The following is a 13,688-nucleotide window of genomic DNA, read 5'->3' on the forward strand; positions in this document are numbered from 1 at the left end:
AGTGGGACATAAGTATTCAGAGTGCAAAGTGTAGTTTTAGGCTTAGCAGTTCAATTTATGGCTTTGAACCGGTATTTAAAGGATGAAGCTAGTTGATATCTCCACAGAAAGAGAAGAATGACTAAGGAAATTGCTTAGCAGACAGAGTGCAGGACTTGTCTGGTTTGATCCCCAGCACTGCACGTATCAGAGTGGTGTTCTAGCCTGTCCCTCCCTCTCCACTCCTTTTTCCCTGAAATTCACTCTATTGCCACATTAAATATGTAAACCTTTAAAAGAAACATTTTGAAGAGTCCTGTGATAGTACAGCTTTTGGTGGTCAGAGAAACAGATGCTATCACTAGTGGAAGTAAGGGAAAAACCTCTTTGGAGATTGTGGTCCCTTAAAACCAAGTGAAGAAAAAATATTTCACAAAGAAGGGATGATGAATTTTGCAAATAGACCAAGGAAAATGAGGACTGAAACATTGAACATCAGATTTAGTCACATGGAACTGATCTCAAGAAAATAATGTCTATTCTGACAGGAGAGAGTGAAAATATAATTGGAATGAATTTAAGAAGGAATGGAAGAAATTAATTGGTTGTATCAGTAATATATGTCTATTCTTTTGAGATAATTTGTAATGAAGGATAATAAATAGAGAGGATAGTGAGAGAGAGATGATATGAGAGGACTCCCCATTTCTACTTCCCCCAACCCCTGGTAGTCACTATTCTACTTTATGTCTCTTAGAAATTAAATACTGGATGGCAATAGTACACTAGGTTAAGTGTACATGGTGGCACTAAGCACAAGGACCAGCGTAAGGATCCTGGTTCGAGCCCCCTGCTCCCCACCTGTAGGGGGGGTTGTTTCATAGGTAGTTAAGCAGGTCTGTAGGTGTCTCTCTCCCCATCTTCCCTTCCTCTCTCAATTTCTCTTTGTCCTATTCAACAACAACAGTAACAGCAACAAAATGGAGAAAATGGCCTCCAGTAGCAGTGGATTCATATTGCAGGCACTGTGCCCCAGCAATAACCCTGGAGGAAAAAAAAAAAAAAAAAGAAACGAAGAAATTAAGGACTACGTCCAGGCAGTGGTGCACTTGGTAGATCACACCTGTCACCATGCATAGGAGACCTGAGTTCAAGGGGAGAAGCTTCACGACTGGTGAAGCAGTGCTGAAGGTGTCTTTCTTTCTTTCTTTCTTTCTTTCTTTCTTTCTTTCTTTCTTTCTTTCTTTCTTTCTTTCAATATTTATTTATTTATTCCCTTTTGTTGCCCTAGTTTTGTTGTTGTAGTTATTATTGTTGTTGTTATTGATGTCGTCATTGTTGGATAGGAAAGAGAGAAATGGAGGAGGGGAAGACAGGGGGGTAGAGAAAGACAGACTCCTGCAGACCTGCTTCACTGCTTGTGAAGCGACCCCCTTGCACGCAGGGAGCCGGATGCTCGAACTGAGATGCTTACTCCAGTCCGTGTGCTTTGCACCATGTGCGCTTAACCCACTATGCTACCGCCCAGCCCCCTGAAGGTGTCTCTCTCTCTCTCTGTCCCTCTCTATCTCCCCCATCACTCTCAATTTCTCCCCCTTCCTCCCTCCAGTAAATAAATAAAATATTTTATTTTTTTGACTATTTATTTACTTTTTGTTGCCCTTTTTTATTGTTTTTGTAGTTATTGTTGTTATTGATGTCGTCGTTGTTGGATAGGACAGAGAGAAATGGAGAGAGGAAGGAAAGACAGAGAGGGAGAGAGAAAGATAAGACACCTGCAGACCTGGGGCTGGAACCGGGATCCTCACGCCGGTCCTTGCGCTTTGCTCCGCGTGCACTTAACTCGCTGCACTACCACCTGACTCCCAAAAATAAAATATTTTAAAAATAAAATAAAAAAATATTGACTACCTTAAGCAGACCACTTATAAGTGGAACCCTATAATATATGTCCATTTGTGTATGACCTATGTTATTTAACCTAATGTCTCCAAGGTTCAACCATGTTGTAGCATACGTCAGAATTTCCTTAATTTTACAGGCTCATGTTTGTTTGTATGTATATGCCACATTTAGTCTGGTGTCTGTCTTCAAGCATTGGCATACAAGTACCTGTTTAAATTTTTACTTTCCAATTCTTTTACAAACTCATGAATTGCTGTTTCAATGTGGTAATTCTGTGTTTAATTTATTTGAGGAAATACCATGTTGTTTTCTCCATTACACCATTTTACATTTCCATTAGTATCACACAATTTTTGTTGTTTTGTTTTTTGTTAATAGCCATTGCCCTGGGTGTGAAGTGATGTCTTATTTGTGATTTGCATTTACTTCTGAGTAATGATGATAAGCATATTTTCTTTTTTTTTTTAATTTTTTTTCTCTTTTTTTTATTTATTTAAGAAAGGATTAATTAACAAAACCATAGGGTAGGAGGGGTACAACTCCACACAATTCCCACCGCCCAATCTCCATATCCCACCCCTCCCCCGATAGCTTTCCCATTCTCTATCCCTCTGGGAGCATGGACCCAGGGTCATTGTGGGTTGCAGAAGGTAGAAGGTTTGGCTTCTGTAATTGCTTCCCCGCTGAACATGGGCGTTGACTGGTCGGTCCATACTCCCAGTCTGCCTCTCTCTTTCCCTAGTAGGGTGGGTCTCTGGGGAAGCTGAGCTCCAGGACATATTGGTGGGGTCTTCAATCCAGGGAAATCTGGCCGGCATCCTGATGACACCTGGAACCTGGTGACTGAAAAGAGAGTTAACATACAAAGCCAAACAAATTGTTGAGCAATCATGGACCCAAAGCTTGGAAAAGTGGAGAGGAAGTATTAGGGAGGTACTCACTGCAAACTCTAGTGTACTGTTTTCTTACTTTGGTGCCATACTCCAAACTCAGTCAATTTCTGCTTTGCGTTTCGACTTCTTTTTTTTTTTTTTTTACATGCATAACATTCCCCAGATTCCCATTTAACAATACAACCCCCACTATTTCATTCATCATTTTTCATGGACCTGTATTCTCCCCACACACCCACCCACCCCAGAGTCTTTTACTTTGGTGTAATACTCCAATTCCATTTCAGGTTCGACTTGTGTTTTCTTTTCTAATCTTGTTTTTCAACTTCGGCCTGAGAGTGAGATCATCCTGTATTCATCCTTCTGTTTCTGACTTATTTCACTCAACATGATTTTTTCAAGGTCCATCCAAGATCGGCTGAAAACGGTGAAGTCACCATTTTTTACAGCTGAGTAGTATTCCATTGTGTATATAGACCACAACTTGCTCAGCCACTTATCTGTTGTTGGACACCTGGGTTGCTTCCAGGTTTTGGCTATTACAAATTGTGCTGCCAAGAACATATGTGTACACAGATCTTTTTGGATGGGTGTGTTGGGTTCCTTAGGATATATCCCCAGGAGGGGAATTGCAGGGTCATAGAGTAGGTCCATTTCTAGCCTTCTGAGAGTTCTCCAGACTGTTCTCCACAGAGGTTGGACCAATTGACATTCCCACCAGCAGTGCAGGAGGGTTCCTTTGACCCCACACCCTCTCCAGCATTTGCTGCTGTTACCTTTTCTGATGTGTGACATTCTCACAGGAGTGAAGTGATATCTCATTGTTGTCTTTATTTGCATTTCTCTGACAATCAGAGACTTGGAGCATTTTTTCATGTGTTTCTCGGCCTTTAGGATCTCTTCTGTGGTGAATATTCTGTCCAAGTCCTCCCCCCATTTTTGGATGGGGTTATTTGTTGTCTTGTTGTTGAGTCTGGCAAGCTCTTTATATATGTTGGTTATTAAACTCTTATCTGATGTATGGCATGTAAAGATCTTCTCCCATTCTGTGAGGGGTCTCTTGATTTGGGTAGTGGTTTCTTTTGCTGTGAAGAAGCTTTTTAATTTGATGTAGTCCCATAGGTTTATACTTGCCTTAGTCTTTTTTGTAATTGGATTCGTTTCATTGAAAATGTCTTTAAAATTTATGCGGAAAAAAGTTCTTCCAATATTTTCCTCTAAGTATCTGATAGTTTGTGGTCTAACATCCAAGTCCTTGATCCACTTGGAATTTACTTTTGTATTTGGTGAAATACAGTGATTCAGTTTCATTCTTCTGCATGTTTCAACCCATTGTTTCCAACACCATTTGTTGAAGAGACTCTGCTTCCCCCATGTAATAGTCTGGGCCCCTTTGTCAAAGATTAGATGTCCATACGTGTGGGGCCTCATTTCTGGGCTCTCAATTCTATTCCACTGGTCAGTGTGTCTGTTCATGTTCCAGTACCAAGCAGTTTTGATGACAATGGCCCTATAATACAGTTTGAGATCTGGGAGTGTGATGCCTCCGGTTCTGTTCTTTTTTCTCAAGATTGTTTTGGCAATTCTAGGTCTTTTCTGGTTCCAGATAAACATTTGTAGCATTTTTTCTATTCTCCTAAAAAATGTGCTTGGGATCTTGATGGGGATAGCATTAAATTTGTAGATGGCTCTGGGTAGTATATTCATTTTGATGATGTTAATTCTTCCAACCCATGAACATGGAATATCTTTCCACTTCTTTGTGTCTTTTTCAATTTCTTTGAGTAGTGACTCATAATTTTCAGTATACAAGTCTTTCACTTCTTTGGTTAGGTTTATTCCTAGATATTTTATTGTTTTTGTTGCTATAGAAAAAGGAACTGATTTCTGGATTTCAATTTCTTCTAACTTAGTGTTTGCATAGAGGAATGCCACTGACTTATGAATGTTAATTTTATAGCCTGACACATTACTGTATTGCCTGATGATTTCCAAAAGCTTCTTGCTGGATTCCTTAGGTTTTTCCATGTATACTATCATGTCATCTGCAAATAAGGAGAGTTTGACTTCTTCTCTTCCAATCTGTATGCCTTTAATTCCTTGCTCCTGCCTGATTGCTATGGCAAGAACTTCCAACACTATGTTGAATAGTAATGGTGATAGTAGGCAGCCCTGTCTAGTACCTGATCTGAGGGGAAATGCTTCCAGTTTTTCACCATTGAGTATGATGTTGGCTGTAGGTTTGCTATATATAGACTCCACTATCTTCAGGAATTTTCCATCTATTCCCATTTTTTTGTAGTGTTTTGATCATAAAGGGATGTTGTATTTTGTCAAAGGCTTTCTCTGCATCTATTGATATGACCATGTGGTTTTTGGTCTTGCTTTTGTTGATGTGGTGGATCACATTGAGTGATTTACGTATATTAAACCAACCTTGCATGCCTGGGATAAACCCCACTTGGTCATGATGAACAATCTTTTTGATATACTGCTGTATCCGGTTGGCTAGAATTTTGTTCAATATTTTCGCATCTATGTTCATCAGAGATATTGGTCTGTAGTTTTCTTTTTTGGTTGTGTCCCTGTCTGCTTTTGGTATCAGGGTGATGTTGGCTTCATAGAAGCTGGCAGGGAGTATTCCAGTGTCTTCAATCTTCTGGAAGACTTTTAAAAGTAGAGGTATTAGTTCTTCTTTGAAAGTTTTGTAGAATTCATTTGTAAAACCATCTGGTCCAGGACTTTTATTTTTGGGAAGATTTTTGATAACTGTTTCAATTTCATTAGCTGTGATGGGCCTGTTCATGTTATCCACTTCCTCTTTACTTAGTTTTGGAAGTTGGTAGGTATCTAGGAAATATTCATTTCTTCCAGGTTCTCTAGCTTGGTGGCATATAGTTGTTCATAGAAGCCTCGCATGATATGTTGAATTTCTGCAGTGTCTGTTGTGATTTCTCCTCTTTCATTTACTATCCGATTTATTTGGGTCTTCTCCCTTTTTTTTTTTTGTGAGTCTGGCTAAAGGTTTGTCGATTTTGTTTACTCTTTCGAAGAACCAACATTTACTTTCATTAATCTTTTGTATGGTTTTCCTATTCTCAATGTTATTTATTTCTGGCCTAACTTTAGTAATTTCTGTCCTTCTGGTTGCTTTAGGATTCCTTTGTTGTTCTTCTTCTAGGTCTTTGAGATGTGCAATCAGGCTGTTTATTTGTGCCTTTTCTTGTTTCCTAATGTGTGCTTGTATAGCTATGAACTTCCCTCTTAGGACTGCTTTAGCTGTGTCCCAAATATTTTGATAGCTTGTGTCTTCATTTTCATTGAACTCTCGAAACATTTTGATTTCTTCCTTGATTTCCTCTTTGACCCAGAAGTTGTTAAGAAGTGTACTGTTTAGCTTCCACATTTTGGGACTGTTACTAATCTTTTGTTGATTGTTAAGTGTTAGTTTCATTCCACTGTGGTCTGAGAAGATGCTTGGGATGATTTCAGTGCTCTTGAATAGGCTGATGCTGTCTTTGTGGCCTAACATATGGTCTATCCTTGAGAATGATCCATGTGGATTTGAGTAAAATGTGTATTCCAGTTTCTTGGGATGAATGACTCTGAAAATGTCCAATAGTTCTAGTTTATCTATCTCTTCATTTAGCTCCCTTATGTCTTTACTGATTTTCTGCCTGGATGATCTGTCAAGTTGAGATAGTGGGGTGTTGAAGTCCCCTACTATGATTGTGTTACTGTTAATATATTGCTGTAGCTCTTTCAGTTGACATTTGATGTATTTAGATGGCTTCTCATTGGGTGCATAGATATTAATAATTGTTAAGTCCTCTTGATTGACTGATCCTCTGAGCATTAAGTAGTGTCCATTCCTATCTTTTTTAATCTTATCTATTTTAAGGTCTATCATGTCAGATATGAGAATAGCTGTTCCTGCCCTTTTTTGTGGGCCATTGGCTTGAATGATAGTTTTCCATCCTTTCACTTTAAGTCTGTGTTTGTCTTGTTGCGTTAGGTGAGTTTCCTGTAGACAACATATTGTTGGGTTGTGTTTTCTGATCCATCTTCCTACTCTGTGTCTTTTAATAGGTGAATTCAGGCCATTGACATTTATTGATATCAAAGATTGAAGATATTTTAACGCCATTCTTGCAGAGTTTTAGAGTGTTTTGATATATATCCTATTTGTGGTGGTCTGGTTGTTTATAGGAGACCTTTCAGAACTTCTTTCAGGGCAGGCTTGGTGATGGTTGATTCCTTCAACTGTTGCTTGTCTGAGAAGGTTTTGATGCTTCCATCTAGTCTGAATGACAGTCTAGCAGGATATAGTATTCTTGGCTGAAAGCCTTTCTCATTGAGCACTCGATAGATATCTTGCCATTCTCTTCTGGCCTGTAGTGTTTGTATGGAGAAGTCTGCTGCTAATCTTATGGGTTTTCCTTTGTAGGTGACTCTTTGTTTTTCTCTTGCAGCCTTCAGGATCCTTTCTTTATCCTTATTCCTTTCCAATCTAAGTATGACATGTCTTGGTGTCTTTAGGTTTGGGTTAATTCTGTTTGGGACCCTCTGGGCTTCTTGAATCTTTATGTCTTTGGTGTTGTCTAGACTAGAGAAATTTTCAGCTATTATGGCCTGGAGAACGCTTTCTTCCTCCCCTTCTCTTTCTTCCTCTGGTATGCCAATAATGCGTATATTGTTTCTTTTGAAGTCATTCCATAGGACTCTGTTGTTGTTTTCAGCATCTCTTAATCTCTTTTTGAGATCTCTTACTTCTTTTTTAGTTGTCTCTAATTCATCCTCAATCTTGCTAATTCTGTCTTCAGCCTCATTGATTCTATTCTCTCTGCCCTCTACTGCTTTCTGGAGTTCATCTATTTTGTTGCCCTGCTCCGATACTGTTTTAGCTTGTTCAGCTAGTTGCCTTCTTAGCTCAGCGATTTCAGCTTTCAGCTCTCTAATAATCATGAGATAATTAGAATTTTCTTTCATATTCTCATTTGTTGTTCCTGCATTTCTGATTACAATTTTTTTCAAATTCTTTACTCACTCCTGTTATTATTTCCTTAACTAATGTTTGGATGTTGAACTCGTTGTTTTGTGCTTCACCTTCTGGAGGACTTTTAGCTGGACTCTTGTCCTGGTTCGAGTCTCCAATATTTTTTCTTGTTGTTTTAACCATTTCATATAAGTTAACAGTTTTTTCAATCCCTGAGTTGGAGTTCAGTGGTGTAAAAGCCTTTTTTTTTTTCCCCCTGTAGGCTATGGGAGCCTGAGGGCTTTTAAACTATCAATAGGCTTCTTGGCTTAATCACTGACTCCTGACCAAGATATAAAGCAGGGTGTGGCAGAGATAATCCCATGGTTATGCAAAGAGACTTTCACAGCCCCTCAGCTATGCCACCGAGGTATAGGTCTTCTCCTGAGTTTCCTGGTTAGATCTCTGTACCCTGGTGTCCCTCCCTGTTGCTGCTCCAGATTCTGAGGGTAGTAGCAATGGAGACTCAGAGTTGCACTTGGTGAGTCTCTTGGGAGTCCTTTCCTCCCTTCAGCTGTCCCCTTGTTGGTGGAGCAGACTGGAGGTGGTGTCTCCACTGACAAACTGTCAAACTGTTAGCAGTCACTTAATCTCTCCTTAGGCCCCTCTCTCCTTTCTGTCACCAGCCACGCGTGTTTGTACTCACGGGTGATTTACTGGTTTTCTGTGGTCATTCTAGTCCTGTCTTGTTTCGGTCCGGGTGGTCTCCTTTGGTATTCCTAGTTGATCCGGGAGAGGAGAGGAGAGGAGAGAAAGCGATCTCGATAACTTTTTTCTTTTCTTTTTTTTTTCCCCCCATAAAAGCAGGTTCCAGTTTTTAAAAGAAAAACAACAAAAATCAACAGCTGAGTAGGTGGTGTAGCAACAGAGAGCATGATTTACAAACTTGAGGTCCTGAGTTTGATCTTCAGCACTGTGCATGTCATTTTCTCCCTCCCTCATGAATAAATGAATAATTTTAAAACAATCTTTTGGAATTCACAGTATTAATTAGTTGAGAGCAACCTCTGCTCTACTCACATTTTTCTTCCAGAACCTTTGTAATTCACTATTGATGTTCTTGTCCTAGAGGTTTTTTTAACTTCTTTTTTAAAAACATTTTTAAAAATATTTGTTTATTTATTCCCTTTTGTTGCCCTTGTTGTTTTATTGTTGTAGTTATTATTGTCATTGTTATTGGTGTCGTTGTTGTTGGATAGGACAGAGAGAAATGGAGAGAGGAGGGGAAGACAAGAGAAGAGGAGAGAAAGACAGACACCTGCAGACCTGCTTCACCGCCTGTGAAGCGACTCCCCTTTAGGTGGGGAAACAGGGGCTTGAACAAGGATCCTCATGCTGGTCTTTGTGTTTTGTGCCACCTGAGCTACCACCCCTACTCCCATTTCTTTAACTTCTTAACCTCTCAAGTTTTGTTTTCCCCTCCCCATTTTATAAAGTAGTGTATTGTTTTTCAGTTTTATGGGGTAGGTCCTGGCAAACACTAGAAGAAGAAGGGTAGGTCCTGAGAATTAAATGAGATAGTAGAGTAAGGCTTAGAGTGTGGCGCATGTGAAGCTTTGCAGAGCATGGTAGATGCTGTGCCAGTACAAATTCTCATTATCCTTCAAGGTCTTGTGCTTTCCATTTTCATGCATGTGAATTCATTCTTACAGACTCTTTCATCAGGTAATTTCTAATCCCTGATGAGTGGAATTATTTATTATAGTGTTTCTGTGGGAAAATGTTCAAATACTATTCTCCCCACCACTCATGTCCTTATGTTGATAATACAGCCCATTTCTCAATATGTCATTTTTTCCCATGTGGAGTAGAAAAGAAAGATCCAGGAGCAGCTCTGTAGTAGGAGACAAAGGGGAAGGGAACAGGATGTATCCGTATTATTGTAGTTTGGTATTTCAACTAGGTCTGAACTTGGGGCTACTATTGCAGGAGTGGCCTCTATATGTTGGAAGTTGTAATTAGATAAATCGTTCTACAGAAGTGGAGTCTTTGCAGGACAATAATAATCTTGTCTCAAACTTGTGGTCATAATAGCTTCATTCTCCAGAATAGACATATTTAGTTATCTTTTAGTTTAGTTCAACTACTAGTGTTCCCTCTCATATACTAAAAGGATCAAGGATTAAGCCAGAAATATGTTATGTTTTAAAGTTATTGATTTATTCAAGTGAGACCAAAGTGTTGAAAATATGTGTGTTAGTTGTGAATTAACTTAACCACTGTAAAAAACAGTCTAAAGATTCCTCCAAACATTAGAAATGGGCCTATTGTGTGTAGTCTGGCAATTCCTCTTATAGGGATTTACCCAAAGAATAAAAAATTACCTATCTGGGAGTCGGGCGGTACGGCAGTGGGTTAAGCGCACATGGCACGAAGTGCAAGGACCGGCCTAAGGGTCCTGGTTCGAACCTCCAGCTTCCTATCTGCAGGGGGGTTGCTTCACAGTTGGTGAAGCAGGTCTGCAGGTGTCTATCTTTCTCTCCCCCTCTCTGTCTTCCCCTCTTCTCTCCATTTTTCTCTGTCCTATCTAACAACGAAGACATCAATAACAACCACAATAAAAAACAAGGGCAACAAAAGGGAAAATAAATAAGTATAAAAATTAAAAAAAAAAAACTACCTAAAGAGATCTGTATCCATCTGTATAGGCCAAACTTGGAAGCAACCTAAGTGTCCAGTGATAAGATGAATGGTTAGGAAAGTTGTGTTAGGTGTACAGAATGGACTACTACTTAACTATAAGAAGTGCTGAACTTTTTCCTTTGCCATTTCTTGGACTGAATTTGAAGAAATTGTGTTAAATGTGATGAGCCAGAAGGACAAAGACAAATACCAGCTAAAATACAGGATGAAGCTTAATTTAGTTGTGGCCTATTGCAGTAGAATCAATCACTCTTAATGGGTGGAGGTGGGAGAGGGTACCGAGAGGGTGCTGTAGGAAGACTTGAGTTGGTGGTAGGCATGCTATTCAAACACCTATCATGGGGAGGTAAGAAATTGTACTTACGTAACAGCAACTGTCTTATGAATCATTATTTCTCTAATAAAGTGATTTGGGAAAAAATTGAGCTAGTTGTTTACAAAAGTGTTCAGTTTCTTGATTATTGGAAAGTTACAACTTTAATTAAAGAGGGTTTGACTATAATTTTATTTATTCTTTTGATGCCTGGGACTTGCACATGCATGATCCCACTGCTCCTGGACTGGCTTCTTCTTTTTGTTTTAGATAGAAGAAAAGGGAGAAGGATCAAAATACTATTCCACCATCTGTGTAACTTTCTCTGGTGCCATGTTGCTTCCATGTGTGCTAGGGCTTGAACCTGAGTGTGTGTGTGTGTGTGTGTGTGTGTGTGTGTGTGTGTGTGTGTGTGTGTAGACATGGTATGTTGACACCCTGCCAGATGAGCTATCTCCAGTCCTTGACTGAAATTTTAAAATAAAATTACTAAGCAAAAGTGACCTTGTAATTCGTATCTGCCAACTTGATTTCGGCAAGGGTTGGGTTAATGAGTGAACTAAGCAGGTGTTGCTTCTTCACTGGTGTAGAGCCTTTCTTAACCTCTAAACCATAGTGAGCGGAAACACACTGGCTCATGAGACTCTGTCAGGGGAGTTGGGAGGGTGGGTGGTGGAAGGCAGAGGTAGATGAGCACCTGTACCAGAACCTTTTACAGTACAAAAGGGCGAGTGTAGGAGAAGGCAGTGGGAAATTCTGCCCCTCGTCTAGTTTAATACAGACTCTTAATTGCGGTGATGTGCAAGCAATTATACTGGAACTGGATATCCACTTTCACATCAGGCATCCACCTGGAAGAGCGGCGGGCAGCTGATGACAAAGCTCTCAAACAGCAGGCAGTGCCACAGCAGGTGCATGTTTTCAACATTTGTACTTCCTATCTTCCTATTTGATCCTTGTCTCTGGAAGTTAGATTTGGTTTTTGAGATTTGGTACTTCTGATAATTTCTATGCAATAGCAGTTTTTTTTGTTTGTTTGTTTGGTTTTTGATCTGTGACTATAGGTTAAAAGACAGTACTTGGTGAATAAGAATACGTATTCTGGAATTTAGTTGAAAGAACAATGTTTTTAAAATCTTTTTAGAAAGATTTATTTTAATTTTGAGAATCTATGGTCTTCTTACGTATTTCCTTATGGTTTTTATATTTGCAAGAACCTTGGTACTATTCATGTCATAATACAGTTTATTCAGCTAATAGATGTTTATCTTTTGTTTTGAGGTGTCTAAGGAAGAGGTTGAGGTTTCACCTGGCTGTGTTCCAGTATGAAACCCTAGATAAGTCCCTTGGCCTTTTATAAAACGGAGCTGTTAGACCAGAGAGAGTTCATGAATGAGTTGTCATGAAGAGGCTTCTTCTATAGATGAATTTACATAAAGACAATAACAATCTTTTATCTTTTGTTTGAAGATGTGTAGGTGGGGGTAGTGACTCTAGTAGGAACTTTTAATCTCAGTAGTTTTTAAATTATAAAGTTGAAGTTTTATTTTGGTGGCTATTGTGATAGAGTTATAAAGACTTGTGTTTGATTAGACTAAATTTTAGCTTTGTCTTTTTTTCTTGTCAGTTAATGTTATAGAGTATGGTAAACATACAAGTATCTGCATACACTATATAGAGAACGTGCATTCACATGTGTTGTATATGAATCTGCTGCTATATTGGGTATAGAGAAAATAAAATCATTCTTGAATTTTAGATTTAAAAACCTCATCTTTGTAGTTATTACCAGTGAATTATATTTTAATTGCTAGACTTTAAGAACTATCTTCTTTTTTACATAGCGTAGTTTATTACAGGGGTAGGGTATCATAGAGATTGGTTTTATTATAAACAGAAAGTGAGTATGAAGAGCAGCATATGTGACAGTATTGCTTCCATTGACCAAATTTGTAAAGAGCTACTGATGAAAGGACTTTTAGGGGTAGGATAATATGAATTCAATACTCTTGATTTGTCATATTCTATTTACATTGTCCCTAAGTATCTGCTTTCCAGACTAAAATAATTGTTCTTTCCTATAGGTACATACATGCTCAGGAGACTTTCCATTGTTGTCAGTTGAAACACTATGTATGTTTGATCTTGGCAAGTGTGCAACAATCCTCCCCCCTAAAAATTATCCTTTATCATACCCTCCCCAAGATGCCATCAGTTTGTTTTTAATAACTAAGTTATTAAGCTAAAGTATAGAAAGTGCAGTAACACCAACTGTATTTGTTTTTAAGAGGTCGATTAGCATTTTTGCTCTTCATTTGGGTGCTCTATTTAAAAATATGCAGCTTATTCTAAAACATTATCTTAAATTCTTGGTGTTCCTTTTATTGTTGTTGTTCACCTGTGGAATCCTGAGAAGACACCATTTAGATTCAGATTGTTTTTTGTTTTGTTTTATCAATATATTTAATCTAGCTAACTTTATGTATTTTTGACTGCACAGAAAGTTGGAGTGACTGGTCCCCCAGATCCACAAGTCCGCTGTCCCTCTGTCATTGAGTTTGGGAAGTATGAAATTCACACCTGGTACTCTTCCCCATATCCTCAAGAATACTCAAGGTATGTTTTGAGAGACCCTTTAACTTCTGTGCTTAGATTCAAAACTAGAAGGAACTTTGGGGACATTTTAGTCCCGATAATCTTTTTACTTTTGAGGAAACTGGTGGCTTTTAATAAAGTCCACAACTGCAGCATACTCTGACCGCCACTTAATCTCAGTTTGCTTTAGATCTTCTTTTCTGTAACTTGTCCAAAAAGAGTTATTTGAAATTGGAAGCCTGACATATGGTCACAATGAAAGTGGAACATTTTTTCTTAAAGAAACATTTGCCTTTGTAGTTCACACTAAGAATAAAAAAATAAA

At 38.7% G+C, this 13,688-nt stretch overlaps 1 protein-coding gene across 5 annotated transcripts in view; it reads left to right on the top strand.

Moving 5' to 3' along the window:
• The window catches only part of KAT6A (lysine acetyltransferase 6A), a 149,105-nt gene that overhangs the window by 101,437 nt on the left and 33,980 nt on the right, over positions 1-13,688 (top strand). For all 5 annotated transcript variants that reach the window (XM_060181834.1, XM_060181829.1, XM_060181847.1 and 2 more), the window contains one exon: positions 13,269-13,384. In XM_060181834.1, the coding sequence (XP_060037817.1) occupies positions 13,269-13,384 (116 nt within the window). The remainder of the gene's footprint in view (positions 1-13,268; positions 13,385-13,688) is intronic.

This window comes from Erinaceus europaeus, chromosome 2, assembly GCF_950295315.1.
Source record: "Erinaceus europaeus chromosome 2, mEriEur2.1, whole genome shotgun sequence".
NCBI lineage: Eukaryota > Metazoa > Chordata > Mammalia > Eulipotyphla > Erinaceidae > Erinaceus > Erinaceus europaeus.